Source organism: Manis javanica, chromosome 4, assembly GCF_040802235.1.
Source record: "Manis javanica isolate MJ-LG chromosome 4, MJ_LKY, whole genome shotgun sequence".
NCBI classification, from domain to species: domain Eukaryota; kingdom Metazoa; phylum Chordata; class Mammalia; order Pholidota; family Manidae; genus Manis; species Manis javanica.
Genome location: NC_133159.1, coordinates 27,708,796 through 27,725,656, shown reverse-complemented (window position 1 = coordinate 27,725,656; position 16,861 = coordinate 27,708,796). Strand labels below are relative to the sequence as shown.

At 56.0% G+C, this 16,861-nt stretch overlaps 1 protein-coding gene across 4 annotated transcripts in view; it reads left to right on the top strand.

The window, feature by feature from the left end:
* Positions 1–16,793, top strand: part of STK40 (serine/threonine kinase 40) — a 38,798-nt gene extending 22,005 nt beyond the window's left edge. For all 4 annotated transcript variants that reach the window (XM_037021295.2, XM_017666376.3, XM_037021294.2 and 1 more), the window contains 7 exons: positions 2,117–2,344; positions 3,156–3,208; positions 8,031–8,146; positions 12,022–12,166; positions 12,319–12,438; positions 12,905–12,989; positions 14,453–16,793. In XM_037021295.2, the coding sequence (XP_036877190.1) occupies positions 2,117–2,344; positions 3,156–3,208; positions 8,031–8,146; positions 12,022–12,166; positions 12,319–12,438; positions 12,905–12,989; positions 14,453–14,671 (966 nt within the window). In that variant the 3' untranslated portion in view covers positions 14,672–16,793. The remainder of the gene's footprint in view (positions 1–2,116; positions 2,345–3,155; positions 3,209–8,030; positions 8,147–12,021; positions 12,167–12,318; positions 12,439–12,904; positions 12,990–14,452) is intronic.
* Positions 16,794–16,861: the final 68 nt, after the last annotated feature.

Sequence of the window (16,861 nt, the reverse complement as noted above, 5' to 3'; positions counted from 1 at the left end):
GCGCGCTGCCTGGCCCCGTCCCCAGCCCCCAGCCCCCAGCCCTGGGGCTGGCGCTTGCTGGGGCCACCTCTGTACTGTGAGCAGCTCATCCAAGTGTCCCTGCACGTTGGGTGTTCAGGCTTCCTGGGCAGGGTGGCTGGAGGTCAGGCTGGGGCCGGCTTGCTGCTGCAGGGCCCCTGCTGTGGTGATCACAGCCTCGGGGATGCCCTCGGTTCTTTCTATTAGAGCCTCTTTTCTGAGAAAAGAGGAAAGGAGGAAGTCATTTAAAGACACAGGGCTCTTTCTAGTTGTGTTGTCAGGAATTGGCCAGAACAGGGCTGAAGAGAGGGCAGTGAGGCAGAACAGGCAGTTGGGGCCACCTGTCAATCGCCGTAGCTGGTTTTTGTACCAACAGTCCTTTTGCCTTTCCAGGCATTTCAGTTTGTTCAGCACGTATCCCTGAGCCTCCATGCTTGGATGTTCCAGGTCCCTCAGGAAAGGTACTAAAAGAGCCCTCCTCAGGGTAGAACTGAAACCGTCTCCAGAAGTGAAGAACCAGATTCAGAATACAGGGGGCCACCTGCTCCGTCCCCCAGCAGAGCTTCTGCAGAGCCCTTGGCAGATACGCTGGCCAGGGCCCACTCCTGCTAGGATGGACCTGGTACTCGAGAGGCAGCGTGGTATCAGGGCAACACACAGCTTTCAGAGCCGCAGCCCTGCATTCCGGCTGTGTGACCTTGGGCAAGATACCTCAGGTTCCTAAGCTTCAGACTCCTCATCTGTAAAATGGGGGGCAGCAATAATGGGTGCCTGCCTCAGAAGGTGGTTGGGGGGATGAATGACAGCACGTAAAGCACTGAGCTGCCCCCATCACACTCTCATCCTTGTTGTTATTTCAGGCAATAAAAACTCTGTCAGCTTGATTTCCTGAAATAAGTCAGTGGAAAACTCCCACCCCCACACATACACCCCACCAAGGTCTTTATTCTTAGATGCATGATTAGAGACTGCTCAGAGTATCATTAGGCAACTCTGAAAATCAGAGCTTCCCTTAACTTGAACTCAAACTGAGGGTGATTGTAATATCTTAGTATTTCATCTCTGACAGCTTCCATATCTTGGCCTTGGTTTATATCACTTTGGCTAAGAGAACTTGGTGGTTCGAAGTATTTCTAGAGTTGTCTGTGTACCAGACACTGTTCTGGGCCTCTGGGGAAAAGAGAGTAAGAGGTGTGAGCCTGCTCTTAGGAGTTTTCAGTCCTCAGGAGTTGCCCAGCAGCCACTGTCAGTCTGCTGGGATCACTCTGAAGGCCTCCTCAGGCTGTTGGGATATAAGTCCCTGTGTACTTGTTTTTTGTCTTACCTAAAATACTTTTTCAGCAAGGAAAGTGGGTCCAGAGCTTGCAACTGCAGTATTGGTAGCAGGACCCACTTACTGAGCCCTGGCTTGTGGGGGAGCTAAGCCCTTGGCATGGGTGGTCTCATTCTCTCGACAACCTGTGACATAGGGAGCTAGTTCCCTTTAACAGATGAGGAACCAGGGACTTGGAGAGGTTACGTGAACTGTCCCAGGCCACACAGCTAGGATGAGATGGAGCTGTGGCCTGAGCCCAGCCATCAGGCAGTACCAGGGGTCATGTAACATGGCTGCCTGGGAGTCCTGCTTCCATGTGAGAGCAGCTGTCTTGGACACACCGAACCTGACTTCTACCATCTTGGACACTGGCCAGAAGTTTACATGGGTCAGTGCTGGAATCCCCTCAAGTGCTACAGAGGAAGGTGCCCCAAGGCCCTGTGTTTGCTGCCTACATACTGGGCTCAGGAGACCCTTTGGCTTTAAATGCCCAGCTCAGATCCGAACCCTTTGCAGTAGGATCAAAGCATGAAGCCTAAATCTGAGCCTCTCTAACCTCAGCCTCTGGCTGGGCCTGGCACTGGCACACAGGAAGCCTGGCATTGCTGAGTGGCCACGTGGTCCATGCTGCCCTGGCCTCAGGCCTCCACTGCCCACAGACATGCAGGCTTGTTCCAGGCTCTCTAGCTGGTTTGTGTGCCCAGCTCCAGAGGAGAGTCCCAAACCCCTGGCCCTGGCCCTGTGGACCCACAGCCAAGCCCTGGTCTGCCCCTTGCCTCCCAGGACCGCACCTGTGAAATTGTTGAGGACACAGAATCCAGCCGAATGGTTAAGAAGATGAAGAAGCGCATCTGCCTTGTCCTTGACTGCCTCTGTGCACACGACTTCAGTGACAAGACGGCCGACCTGATCAACCTGCAGCACTACGTCATCAAGGAAAAGAGGCTCAGCGAGCGGGAGACTGTGGTCATCTTCTACGACGTGGTGCGAGTGGTGGAAGCCCTGCACCAGGTGAGGCTCTGCCCCTCTGTGGCGCTCTCCTTTTCTGCCCCAGGAGCATCCTGGGCCCCCAGTGACAAGAGGCCTCAGGGCCCCAAAAGCTGTGGAAAGCCACCCTTCTTGTTGCTGCTCAGCAGATGTAGCTGTCCCTCCCTCACCCAGGTGTGCTTTGCAGCTGGGAATGTCCAGGGAAGTGACCAGGTGCCACTCCTGCTGGGCCACTGGGCTGCAGGCATTCCTGGGGAGGCATGGCCTGGGCAGCCCAGCAGAGCCCCGTGCAGCAGTAAGCCATCCGTCAAGAGGCTACACTGTAGTGTCCAGCTCCGGGCAGACTGTGAGATACGCATGGGGGGCAGCCACAGCCTGTCTCTGAGCTTCTTCTAGGATTGGGGTGGCCTGGCCCCTTCCAGGCACACAGCTTCTGTGGGCCAAGCTGTAAGACTTGGTCACTGGAACCATGCAAGCTCATCTGGGTTTTGGGTGTCCCCAGATCCAGACAGATGCTTTTTTTTTCCCAGTGGGACATTTGATGGAGGTGCAGAGAGGAGTGGTTTCCCCACTGGCTGCTGCCCTGAGGGGAGAGCTGGGGAAACACCCTGGGTGAGGCAGAGACTGCCTGAGCTCACACACCACCCTCTCTGTGGGCATGGTTAATAAGGCTTCAGAAGGGTCCAATCTTACAGATCAAGGCACTAGGTTAGAGTTACATCACAGGGCTTTTCCTGCCTCCCCAAACCCTGGAGAGCCTACATCTTACAGGCTGGGCCCAACCCCAGCTCTCGCCTTCATGGTATAAGCCGTGTGCGTGCATATTGTTTTCCAGAAAAACATTGTGCACAGAGACCTGAAGCTTGGGAACATGGTGCTCAATAAGAGGTAAGATTCGCTTCCCTTTTTCCGTGATGTCACCTTGGGGTTGGGACAGGCTACATGCTGCACTACCCAGCTCCCTACAGCGTCCCCTTGGGGATTCTGACTCAGAACAGTCTCCTTCTCCCAGGAATCCCAGGGACGGAGGGTGGGATGCTCTCTTCTGTCTCTTGCCACAGGGGAATATGGTGCTTACTGTTGGCCAGGGCAAGAGGGGCTGTGGTATTAAAGGCCACAGACCTGCCCATCAGGCCAGGTACTGGGAAGGATTTCAGAGCTCCTCGCTGTTCCGTTCATTTGTCGTGCCTAGTAGGTGCTCACCAAATGACTATAAAAAAATGGATAGCTGGGTGAAGGAATGACAGAGAACAAAGTGAGGCAGTTGGGTTCCCAGGAAACAGACTGAGATATGCATGCAGGAGGCTTACCTGGGTGTGCTTCCAGGGAAAAGGGGCAGCATTAGGCAGAGAGAGAAGCTGGACTGTGCTGCGGTCTGACAGGGCCTCAGCCTGGAAAGCTTGACCAGGAGGGGCCCTTCAGATGTCCCAAATCAAGGCAAGGGGCACCAGCTGTGGGGAGAGGGTCCTGTGGGGCTAGACCCTGAAGGGCCAGCCTGAGATGCATTGGGAGGATGCTGCAGCCCTCAGCAGGTCTGCCTGTCCCCACCCTTCCACCAGCGTCACCCAGCCCTGGTGCTGCAGCCTGTCCCAGAGCTCACGACCTGCTGGGATGCCCAGCAGAGAGTAGGTATCGCTACATGGAGAAGAGGGCAGAGGGCTGGGGCCAGAGCCTGGCCATCTCGGTCAGTCTGTGAAGGGTGAGTAAAGACGGCCAGCCTGAGCCAGTGAAGTGAGGACAGCCTTCACTGGCCCTGTCCTGCTCCACGGGGAGGACGGAAGGAGACGGGACTCCCAGGGCTGCTCAATCCCCTGACCGGCCGAGTGAGAGAATCAGGGAAGCTGGGGAGGAGTAGGACTTGGGGGTCAGCTTGGCTCACAGCTCAGCACTGCCTCTTAATTACCCTTCAGACTGTGAGAGTTTATTTGATTGTTTATTCACTGATTAACCCATTTGTATATTGAGAAGCTACTGTGGTACGAAGCACTTCTCTGAGCTTCCGTTCCCTCATTTGTGAGAGTGGATGTGATTATACCTCCCTGTAGAGGTTGGCCACAGACCTGAAACTGCCTAATAGGATTCAGCCCATCATGGGCACACCCCCACACGATACCAGCGAGGGGCCGGAGGGCCTGTATGCTTGCTCGCTTCCTTCAGGAGATGGGGCTTGCTGTGTGTCGAGTGGCTGAAGAGGATACCAGTGGTGAGGCTCAGCGATGCCCCAGCCCAGCTCTGAATTGCACAAGGCAGGCAGGCTGTGAAGAACTGACTATCCCAACCCTGAGAACATATTGCCTTAGAGCCAGAGGTGCAGGCCCTGGCCTTCTGTGGGCTGCTGGGCTGGCCACCATCCTGCCCTGGACCACAGGCTCACTGTTCACAAAGAGAGGGCATAGTTCTTGAGCATCTCGGTCCATCCAGCTGTGGAGCCCACGCCCCCTCCAGCCTCTGAATGAGCATCCCAGGGGTGTTACAGAATGTGCCACTGGGGCTCCTGCACAGCTAACCCAGCAGCACTCCAGGTCTCTGTCTCCACTGTAGGTGTGCCTCCCACTCTCGCTTCTCCAGGCCCCCAGGTTCTGGGAATCTAGTCAGGAAGTCACACCTCTCTTGAGTAACACCAGTTTAGCTGTAGCAGCTCTTCCATGCATGCGTGTGTGTGTGTGTCTGATGTCTGTGTTTATGAGTATGTGTGTGTCTGTGTCTGTGTTTTCCTCGGATTGTGGAGTACCACTACCTCACTCAGACCCTGCATCTTGGCTACACTTCCTTCCGTCTGATAACAATCCCCTTCTGATGTCTCAGGGCAGACAGGTTTCGCTGCCTCTCCCTTGAGCCAGGGGTGCTCTGGAACGGGGCAGGGTAGTGGTGTGCAGAGACCCACACTGAACACCCAGGCCTGGTCTGTGTTGTCTGTGGGCACAGCCCTCCGTTCTCAGGCCTCACTTCATCCCTGTGAAGTCGAGGATCAACCTAGAGGAGACCCAGCCCCTCCCTGCCCATCAGGCCAGGTCCTAACTCCAGCTGGAGAGGCAGCAGACAAGCCCGGGGCCTTAGTCTGCATCCTGCACAGCACAGAACTCCCTCAGGGAAGGAAACAGGGAGAAGTATTTTCTAGGCAGCTGCAAAGACAAGTTCACCCTGCTTTGGGTAAAAGGCAAGGGTTGAAATCTGAAATCCCCTTTGGGGTTATGTGAGGTTTACTGTGGGTTCTTTCTCCTTCCTCCTTTCTTTTTGGGTCGGCAAGTTGCACACCAAGTTCCTAGAAAAGGAGAAAAACACTGTGGTAGCCCAAAGGGCCATAGTTAAAGAGTGACTCACTCAGAGTGGGTCCTGCTGACGCAGAGCTCCCTCCCTTCATCTCTTGCTGCTCTCGCTCCCTCCTGCCAGGACCAGCCTGGGGGGTCTGGGACTACCAGGGATCCATGCACCACCCAGCAGACTAGGGCCGTGGTGGTTGGAGGGGTGGGGCGACGGGGGGCAGGGGAGCGTCGCCAAGCTTCAGGAGGCCTCAGAGCTGACCATGTGGTTTCCTGTGGGAGAGACTTCAGGATCCTCAGTGCGCAGAGCAGTGCAGGCCAGCCTGGCCCTGCCATCCAGCCCTGCAGTCCCAGGCCTGCGTCTTCCTCGAGCTCCGTGCACAGAGGCCTGGTGGGTCCTGCTGGCAGAGCCGGGGGAAAGCTCAGCCACACTGGCACGTGCGCTCCGGGGCTTGTCGCAGTGTGGTGCTTTGCACCCGCCACGCAGAGATGGTGTGTTTCCTAGGGGCTTCCACTAGGAGTCTCTGCCAGTGCGCCTACCATCTGGGGAGGAAATGATAATCAGAGCTGGCAGTTAGTAATCAATTACTATTGTCCAGGCCCGGGCTCAGTGCTTTCCCTGGGATTATCTTCTTATCTTGTTAAATCCTAGTACAGTCTGGGAGTGGGGTGCTACTATTTCCCTGTTCTACTGATGAGGAAACTGAGGTTTAGCAAGAGATTAACTAACATGTCACATGACCAGGAGGTGGTAGAGCTGAGACCAGAACCCAGGAATCTGACTTCCAAGCCCACCAGACTCTCCCCTGAGTCGTCCTCCTCCCAGTGTCTCATGACTCAAAGAACCCCTGCAAGACACACGCCCAGCTGCAGTGGCATCTCTGAGCAGGGGAGAGAACGCAGTGCTTCTGCTCATGGACGGACCTTGCAGATGAGAGGCCTGAGCAGCCCCACATACAGGGCAGTGACCCGGGAGGCTCAGAGAGTAGAGCAGCCCACTTTTTAATATGATCCTTGGCTGAGACCCTTTGCCTGCACCGTCCGGCTCTGGCTGCCCTCGGGGCCACCAGTCCGATTTCTGCAGCATCTTATGGGCCTGTATGGAGAGAGGCTATGTTTCCATTAGGAATGCAGAGGACAGACTGGCCTTTGTTTTGCACCAAGCCCTTTGCCAGCAGAATTCCCCAAGATAGCTGAAGGGCTCTTGGAGCCTTTTGGATGCAGCTCCTGGGGAATTCCACACTCAGCCCCACATTTTGCCCCTGAGCTGATCTCTTCTCCACCCTTGAGACTCGTCTAGGGAGAGGAGACCCAAGGCCCCTAGTGGAGCTTCCCTCCTGCCATCCTGTACAGCCTCTCTGCTCAACCAGCTGACCGGGAGCTGGGCACGTGGCCCCTGCTCACTTTTGGCTAGAGAGGCACCCTTAGAGGCAAAGAAGCCTTGGAGGGGACCTGCCCACCCTGACCCCTACCTCCCAGGTGTGGTGTAAGGAAGGCATCCTCCCTGTTGGCTTCTTTTTGTTCACATGGTGAGCTTCCTAAAAGGGTCAGAGCCCTGAGGCGCTCCCAAACGTGACTCTCTTGGATGGGGGAATCTGTGGTTGTCTAGGCCAGTGCAGAGTCTGAAGTATAAGCCAGTGGGTGAGCAGATTTTTGATGGGACTAAAGGGGAAGTCTGGGACTGGGCACTGTCCAGGGACACTCTGTGCACTTGACTGGTGTCAGTCCACAGTGTGGGTTTTGGGATGAGACCTGGTGTGGAGCCTGCTCTACCGCTCGCTAGCTGCAGGTCCCATCATGTCTCTGTGCCTTAATTGCATCAGCTGGGTAGTGGGGCAGTGAGTTCTCCCTCACACTGTTGTGAGGGCTGAATGCAGTCCCCCTCAGGCACAGAGACCGGGTCTGCACTTGCAAATGCTTGGGGAGCACTGGTGTCAGTACTGTTGGGGATGCCAATTGGTAATGACAGGGGTGATGACTGAAGGCATCAGCAAAGGGGGCAGAAGCGGTACCCCAGGGTGGACTTCAGAGCTCTGCTGGACTTCCTTTTCCTCATGTGCCGATGAGGGAACTGGACTGACCTGCTAGTCACTCCCCATCTGGACATTATGTGAGGTTGTTTTGGAGCTCTCTTCAATTTGTTCCAAGCCCCAAGTGGTAGCCCTGGGGCTCAGCCTGGCGGCAGGTTCAGAGGAGCCCACCAAAGCTCCCACTGGTTGGAGTGACTCAGATCCCTGGGGCCAGCTCATCAGGTGGCAACCAAGGGTGACTGGCCTGTGCCAGCACCCCACTCGCACTCCCCACACCACCATGGGGAAGGCAGGGGCGCCAGGGGAGCAGAAAAGGACCTGAGTGTGACTCCTCTGCTCCCTGGACGAGCAGTGGGGGCAGCTGGGGTACCTGCAGGTATAGATCCTGAGGTGTGTTCACTTTCTGCCTCCCGCTCCCAGGACGCATCGGATAACCATCACCAACTTCTGCCTTGGGAAGCATCTCGTGAGTGAAGGGGACCTGCTGAAGGACCAGAGGGGGAGCCCTGCCTACATCAGCCCAGATGTGCTCAGCGGTATGTGCGGAGTGCCAGGCAGCAGGCCCCTTGCCGTTCACACAGCCAAGCTCTGTAGTAGCTCATTCATTCACAGAGTGCAGCTGTGGGCAGGCCCTGGGCTAGTGCTAGGCCTTCAGTGGTGACCCAAACCAGTACTGTCTCTCTAGGCACAAAAGTTGGGGGTCTTGCAGAGGAGGAAGATAGCAGTTATCACACTAGTATAGTTAGTTAGTTCCTCTCTGAGATTAGTGCTTGGAAGAAAAGAAACTTGATTTCTGTGTGAATAACGAGCACTTGAAGGACTTGCCCAAGGAAGTGACATTTGCACTGATACTGGAAGGTTAAATAGGAACCCAGTTGGTGTGATGGGAGGAGGTGGCATAGTCCAGGTGAGGAACTACTGGGGCCCCTGAGGCTGCTGCTCAGAGAGCTTGGTTCAAGTGGAGGCCAGAGAGGGGGCTGAGGCCAGACCACACATGGCCTGATGGAAGCCCTGCGAGAGAGAGGAAGCCACTGAACAGGTGCTCACTGAGAGTGCCACGGTGACATTTACGTATCAGAGACATCACTCCCTTACACTGTTTGTTCGTTCGTTCATTCATTCATTCTGCTGGTATTTACAGAGGGCGTACCATGTACAAGGCTCTGTTCTAGATACTTTGGATACAGCAGTGAACAGACAGGCAAACATCAAACATCCCTGCCTCCGTAGATGGTGAGCTGATTGTCTAGTGGAGACGAGACAAATAATACATGAATAAGTCGGCTATGTACTATCTACTGATCACCCTGCAAGTAATAGGAACTGTTGCTGAGCACAACGTGCATTACCTGTTCAAAACCACAACTACTCTGTGAGGCAAATATTCTAAGTCCCTTTTTCATAGATGAGAAAACCAAGGCCAGGAGAGATTAAATCTCTTATACCAAGTCACAGCAAATAACAACCAGAAAACTCAGGCCTGATTCCAGGGCCGCCTCTTGCCCAAGCCCGTGCTCCTGTCTCATCATAGGCTATTCCTTCCCCTTTCATGCTCATCCTTTGCTCGATTGGGTCCCTCCATCCTGATCCCTTAGGGGACCAAGAGCTTACGTCAGCTCCCATCCCTCCGACACGGAGGTTTCAGGGTTGTCTCCAGGGTCCATTATCCCCAGCACACACACACATGTCCCTCCTTATGCGCCAGAACCAGCCTCTTCCCCAGGCATCACACATCCCCTGGGGGAGCAGGCTACTATAATTTGCCACAAGCATTTGTGGGTTGCAATTTGGAGGTCTCCCACAGTGAGGCTTAGCTGGAATGCCAGGCTTATCCCAGACCTACCACATGCAGAGGCCAGGGGTGCCACTCCCCAGGACCTCGGGGTTTTGTTTGGAATGTTTAGCCTCTGCTAGAAGGATCTGGGTGCCAGAGGTGCACCCCACCTCCTTGGGCCCCAGCCCTGCCTGGGCACCCTCCATGAGAGTCTCTGTAGGTGACTCACGCCTCTGAGGTAGGCTTTGTGCCTGTGTCAGCCAGGAGTGTACTCACTACCTGCTGCCGCCCTCGGCCACTCTCACAGGCACATCCAGAGTCATGCCATTCTTGAAGGATAAGACAAAGGAACCCACTGCATCAGAAGAAGTCCGGAACCGGGAAACCAGAGATGCAGGCTCTGATCTGGGCTCCTGATTAACCAGCTGCATGACTTGGTCTTCAACACCCCCGTCTCTGAGCCCCAGTCTCCTTGGTGGTTAAAAGCTGAAACAGTGCTGTCTGCCCACATTGTTGACAGGATGAAGTAGGATGATTAAGTACAAGCCCCACTGTGTAGATTCTGATCCCAGGTCTGACACTTGGTCTATTCTGTGTGCCGAGCACAGCCTCAGGCATTGGGTATGGAGCTGTGGGAAGGCAGGCATTGCCCTCAGAGAGTTTATAGTTTTGTTAATAGCTGTGTGACCTTAGAAAAGCTACTGACTTTGGGCCTCAATTTTCTCATCTGTAAAATGGGGGTGATATAGCTCCTGCCTCGTTAGGTCCCATGGGATTAAATAAGGCCCGTAACCTAGTGTTTGGCTCAATAAACATTAGCAGGCATTATCATTACTAAAAGAAAAGCTGGGAGTTCGGTGTTCTTGCCGAAGCCAAAGCTCAGGGCAGGGTCGCCCTCCCAGTTACAGCTCCTGGGAGAGTGGGTCTGCAGGGGCTGTTCATCCCCACCTTGCACCCAGGCCAGGGCAGACAGTCCAGCTGCACGCCTGTGCTGGCTCAAGTGCAGCACCCACGCCCACCCTGTCAGCAGTGCAGTGCCTCTTCCTCCTCCACTGAGAGTCCATCTCCAGCCTCTGGGCAGGACTACCTTCCCACTACTGCAGGAGGGGCAGGGCCTTTTTGGAGCCACATGAAGAGTGGTGGCACAATGGACTCTGTTGGCGACCCTACTTGGTGGAGCGGGGTGCAGGACAATGTTGCCTGATGCAGTCATGGGGGAAGCTTCGCAGAGGCTGGTCTCCACTGAACTGCCACTCAGCCTGCCAGGGTAGGCTCACTCCCCTCAGCAGCCCTGTGAGGTGGGTGTCTTGTTTGATGATGTAACAGGCTAGGTGAGGGAGGCCGCTGGCACCTTCTGAAGGGCTGGCCAAGGCCTGTAACAGCACTTCTGTGCACACACCTACCCCATTAAGTGGCTTGACCTTCAGGGGTCTGGGTGAGACCTTCAGAAACAGCATCTTTCTACCCCAAAGGCCTCTTCAGCCACCCAGGAGGCTGTAGGATCCAGAGGAGGGATTGTTTCACCCAGGCCCTGCCCAGTGACTGGGGAGATGACACTGAAGTGCCAGTGGCAGCCCTCCACACCCATGGGGACTGAGTCACGTTCTGGGATCCAGGCTGCCAAACAAGGTGCTGTTGCAGCGACTGGCAGGCAGGCACTTTCAAAAGGCTTGAGTTCAGTTGTTCTCCTGTTCTGTGTGTTGGGGGGGCAAGTCAGGCTGCAGCTGGCGTGGGGGAGAAGCTCTACTGCTGATGGATAGAGGGATGGATTTCCCTGAAAATGTGAAGAGCAGGGCTTTTACAGTCTACTGTGTGACCTTGGACAAACATCGCTATACCTCATTTTGCTCTTTGGGTAAATTTCTAATTCATAGAGTTGTGGTGGCAGTTTAACGAAGTAAAAGTGTTTCTTCCAATGTTGTCACAAAACAGGTGCTCAATTAAATATTTGCTCTCTTCTATTTTACCTGTAAGGAAGCTAACACAGTTTACTTAACTGGATATTCATTCATTTAGCAAATATTTGAGTCTGTGCTAGGCACAGCGCTCAGCAGTGAGCAAAGCAGAGGCACCTGCGCCTGAGAACTTCACGTTCTTGCATGGGAGATGGGAAGTGAACAAGAAGAGGCTCCCTGCAGACTGGGCTGAGTGCTTTGCGAGGCCAGACGGGCAGGCAGTGATAGGGCAGGGAGTGGCTGGCTTGTCCAGAGCTCAACACACACCTGGTGTGAGCTGCTCTGCTGGGTGCTGGGGCTGTACAACCAGGCGCAGCCCCCAGGAACTTGCAGTCTGGTGGAGCAGGGTTGGTCCACTGGTCCACAGGTGGGTTGGCCATGCAAGGCCACGTGCGATTCCTTCTCTTGTGGGGGTTACACCAAGGCAGGGTCATCATCCTGTGGATCTGGGTCTGGAGAGCATGAGCAGGAATCAACCTACCGTCGGGGAAGGGATGTGTGTGGGCACAAGCTAGAGGACTGAACTAGTGTGGCTTGTTCTAGAGGAAGTTGGGGGAGGGTGACCAGAAGTGAGGGCAGCAAAGTAGAGAGGTCCCATTAGTAGGATTTCAGGCATGTCGCTGGTAAGCCATTCTCTTCCCCAGCCCTGGGCTGAGTGTGTGTGTGCCCATGTGCCCCACAGGCCGGCCGTACCGCGGCAAGCCGAGCGACATGTGGGCCCTGGGCGTGGTGCTCTTCACCATGCTGTATGGCCAGTTCCCCTTCTACGACAGCATCCCGCAGGAGCTCTTCCGCAAGATCAAGGCTGCCGAGTACACCATCCCTGAGTGAGTACTGCTTCCCTGGGGAGGGCGGGGAGGCCTGGCCCTTCAGGCTTGATGTGGGGAACAACACAGTGAGGCCGGGAGTCCTGGGGCCCAGACGCAGCACCCGCCTGACCCTCCTGAGCCCTCTCCGCCCTCTCCCTCTCCTGCATCAGGGATGGCCGGGTTTCGGAGAACACCGTGTGTCTCATCCGGAAACTGCTGGTCCTCGACCCCCAGCAGCGCCTGGCTGCTGCTGACGTCCTGGAGGCCCTCAGCGCCATCATTGCCTCGTGGTGAGTGGGCTGGCACTGGGCCAGGCTCCAAGCTAGGTTCTGCCCATCTGTAGGCACTGCCCATCCTGCCCAGAGAAGCGGCCTGCAGTTGGGCTTGTTTCTCTTCCAGGCAGTCAGATTTCCAGATTTTCCCTGCCCCGTGGGCACAAATGGGAAGGTGCAGAGTTGAGCATCTCCTGCATGCCAGCCGATGCTGACTGTGGGGTTGCCATTATCTCACCAAGTTCTCACCACAGCCCACAAGGTGGAAACTGTCCTCTGTTATTGGATGAGAACACTGGGGCTCAGAGAAGCACAGTCAGTCGTGTCAGGAAGGGGCTAGGCTGGGACCTGACCCAGGTCTCTTGACTCTAGCCAAGTTTTAGAGCAGGGGAGACCTGGCTTTTCTGGGCTCCTGCCAGCCAGGCTGGCATAGCAGGGGCCAGGGGCTGCCTGGAGCCGGCCTGACTTGTCTGCCCCTCTGCAGGCAGTCCCTGTCGTCTCTGAGCGGGCCTTTGCAAGTGGTTCCTGACATCGACGACCAGCTGAGCAGTGCAGACAGCTCCCAGGAGGTGAGTTGGGGAGGGTAGGCAGGGCATTACCAAGTCCTGAGGGACCAGCTCCAGGGAGGCAGGTGGGGAGGGGCAGAGGTAGCACCCCCAGTATGCTGCAAGTCCCCCGTGGCCTCGCCTCCAGCCCCTGGGGTGGGAAAGGGAGACTTCAGTCTTTGGCCTGAACAGTGTGGGGCCTGCCAGAGAGCTGTGGGGCAGCTGAGGTGGAGGCCCCATGGTGGGGAGGCCTCACAGCAGCCAGCTTGGCCCTCTCTCAGCTTCCTCTTCCTGCCCAGACCCTGGCTCTGCCACGTGCATTTGTCATATTTCTCTGTCCCTCTGACTCACAAGGTTCTCTTGCCCTTCCTGCTTTTCATTTTTCAGATGATTCATTTTCTCCCAGTTTTCTCTCCTCTACTGTTCCTGCACTGGAGAAAGTGCTGGGCCTGGGGTGCAGCCCCAGGAGTGCAAGCCCTGCCCTCCAGGGGGCACCCTAGGATCACCTGCCAGCTGCTTTCTGGTGCCCAGGTCTCTGCTCCCTGGAGGGCAGGGCTTGGCCAAGCCTTGGGAGTGATGCCTAAAGGACCTTCCCTCTCTAGCCCACCCTCTAGTTCCACAGCAAGTACTGGGCAGGCAGGACCAGAAGGAACCAGCCTTAGGCCACAGCAGAACCTCCAGGCCCTACCCACCAGCTCCCACCACTCCCAGGGCTGTTCAGCCGCTAAAAGTCATCCTCACTAGTAGGCACTGAGTGCCCACTCCTAGTACATCTTGTCAGTTCTCACTACACACAGTGGCTTGTGTTCTTAACCTTGTTTCAGAGAAGCAGAAACTGAGGTTCAGAGAGATCAAACGATTTTCCCAAAGTCCAACAGCTTGGAAGTAGTAGAGCTGAGGCTTGAGCCCACATCTGATTGCAAAGCCCTGCTTTCCCACTCTGATGAATAGTGCAGGCACCTACCATTTCTTTGTTCTGTCTGCATGGCGGCTCAATGGAGTGCAGCTCAGGCAAGAGAAACAAATAGGGTTGCCCACGTGCCAAGCGCCCCACCAGCAGGCCCTTCTCTTAACATTTGATCTACACTGCCCGCCACCGTCCGTCCTCACCACCCTCCCCACCCCCAGAGCTCTTGATGGGCTCTTGACAACCTCTATGAGAGGAGATTATACCTCACCTCACAGGTGAGGAGGCTCAGGTTTCTGAGGTAATGTGACCTCTCCTAAGGTCAGTGAGTTAGGAAGCAGGAGATCTGGGCCAGATCACAGGTCTGTGCTTTAGCTGGAGCAGCACCCAGGGTGACCAGAAAGGCTAGGTCTAGGTTGGCTGGAGGGCTTCAGGGGCCACACTCAGCCACCAGCTAGATCGGGCCCAAGGGTGTGGTGCCTGCGGAGGGAGGCTCTGGAGCCAGACCTCTGACAGGCCCTTCCCTGCACTTGTCTTTGCATCTCCCGTCTTATGCTGTGTCTCCCTCTCTGCCTCCCAGGCGAAGGTGACGGAGGAGTGCTCCCAGTATGAGTTTGAGAACTACATGCGGCAGCAGCTGCTGCTGGCTGAGGAGAAGAGCTCCGGACACGAGGCCCGGAGCTGGGTGCCCAAGCGGCAGTTTGGCAGTGTGCCACCAGTGCGGCGGCTGGGCCACGATGCCCAGCCCATGAACCCCTTGGACGCAGCCATCCTGGCACAGCGCTACCGGCGGAAATAGCGCCTCCAGCCGGGCACCAGCACCGCGCTGCCTCTTCCCGGCTGTCAGGGCTGGGCCCTGGAGTGCTGAACTCTCCCAGGCTGCACGGGGACAGGGCAGGGACAGCCCAGGTCACACAGGGGGTCAGCAGAGGTACCACGAAGCTACCTTTTGGAATGATTGCTTGATTGTTTGGTTTTTTTTAATCTGAGAAGCCTAGATAACTAATCTGCTTTTAATCACGACGTTTTAATCTACCTCTGTCTCTTTAACCATGCTGTCTCTGGACTGAGTGAGAGGGAGGAGGAGGAAGCCCACCCACCTGCCCACCAGGCTCCACGGCCTGACCCAGCCGCCCGCCTGCCCGGGCAGCTGCTCCCACAGTCCACATAAGCTAAAAGTGCGTCTCGCTGCTGGCTCCCCAGATGAACACCCACTCCCAGTGCTCTCCCAGGCCCCTCCCAGGGGCTGTTTTCATCCCTCCCCTTCTGACCCCAGGCCCCTCAGTCCAAGCTTTGGAAAACCTTCACCTCATCTTAAGCAGAATTCAAATATATTTATTTTTGTACTGCAACCAACTTCTGTCCCATCTCTAGATTTCTCAGCCCATGGCCACTCCTTGCCCCCAGCCTGGCTGGCCAGCAGGAGTCCACAGCCCATAGATGGGCCCCCACCTTGCCCCAGGCTCAGAAGCCCCATCTTGCCAGCCCTGCTCCTCCTCTAGCCCCCAGTCCCTCCTTGTTTCTGGTGATGGGGAGGCCTTTCTATCCTTGGTTCTCTGTCTCCATCTCAGTAACTGCTCTGAGGTGCTGTACACTTGCATTGACCATGGTTTCCTTCTCCATCCCGCACTGTGGTACCCAGGGAACACTGACATAGATGTGAAGGGGTGTCTGGTGGCTGGGCTGGGGAGGGGGGTGTTGGGCTAGCTGTGCACAGGTGGGCCCTGTTTATACACCCTTTGCCCCCACATCCCACTCTGTTCAGAGAGCGGGGGGCATCTCCCCTCCTGTCCTTGCCCCACAATGGATTGCTGTCTCTTCCAGCAGATCCTGGCCAGGGTCCTTCATGGAGGCTGCGGGGCTCGTGGGGAGAACTGTAGGGACTGGGGGACCCTTCCTAGCTTGAGAACAGCCCTGCTGCCCTTTTTGAGCCAAGATTTTGAAGTGGATGCCTGTCTTGCCAGAAACACTGTTCTCACCAGAATGGCCTCCCCTCCCACTCCCCTCCCTGGACTTGGCCCTGCCCAGTGCTAAGCAAAGACCCCCACCACCGCACAACCTACATTCCCAGGCCCCCTGGGAGAAACGGAGTGTTCACCTCCAGGCTGCCCTGGGCCTTCAGCAGGCCCTGCCTGCCTGAACTTGCTCCCTAGTCAGGAGGCCTCAATTCCCAGAGTGTAAGCAGCCCCCTCCCCAAAAGCTGACTCACTGTGAGTGACTTGGGCAAGTTCCCAAACCTCCTTGTGCCTCAGTTTCCCCATCTGGAAAAAATGGGGCCACCTCTTGCCAGCAGTAGCAGGGCCGCCCATGCCCCTTCCTCCCTATACCCACTCCTAGCACTTGGGCGCCTTGTGCCTCTGCCTCGGTGGGTCTGTGGGAGCCCGCCTGAGCCCACCCAGCACTTACTCCCCCTGAGCACCAAGCTCTGCCTCTATCAGCCGGCCAGCTGCTGAGAGCCAGGGTCTCATGCTGTGGGGGTGAGGGCTGCCCTCTTTTCTATATTTATTTCAAAAAGAAGTCTCCTAAAGGAGTAGAAACGCAGTCCAGCCTAGGGCTCCCAGCCCCTGTGACTGACCTGTGAGGGTGTCAGCCATGCCCCTTGTCCAGCAGCCTGCCCAGACCCTCCAGGCCTGCTTGCCAGGTGTGGTCTCTCTCCTCCTTTTCAAAGCAATATCCTCTGGGTCTGCAAAGCCCTATCAGACAGACTGGTCCCTTCCAAGGTCAACCCATGTGTCTGACTACATTTCTGGCAAAGCAAATGAGAGGAGGTTGGGTCTGCCCTCACTGGGTGTCACACGCTGAGAGAAGTCCTATTGTAAAGAAACAAAATGGAAAAAGTCACAAAAAGTTTGTATAAAGACATATTTTTGTACTACATGGGGACTCTTCCTGCATGTCAGCAATAAACTTCCTGATCTGGAGCCACTGTGGCCTGTATCATCTGCCGTTCTTGCGTTCCTCGCCCGCATCTTCATATCTCCATCCCAGC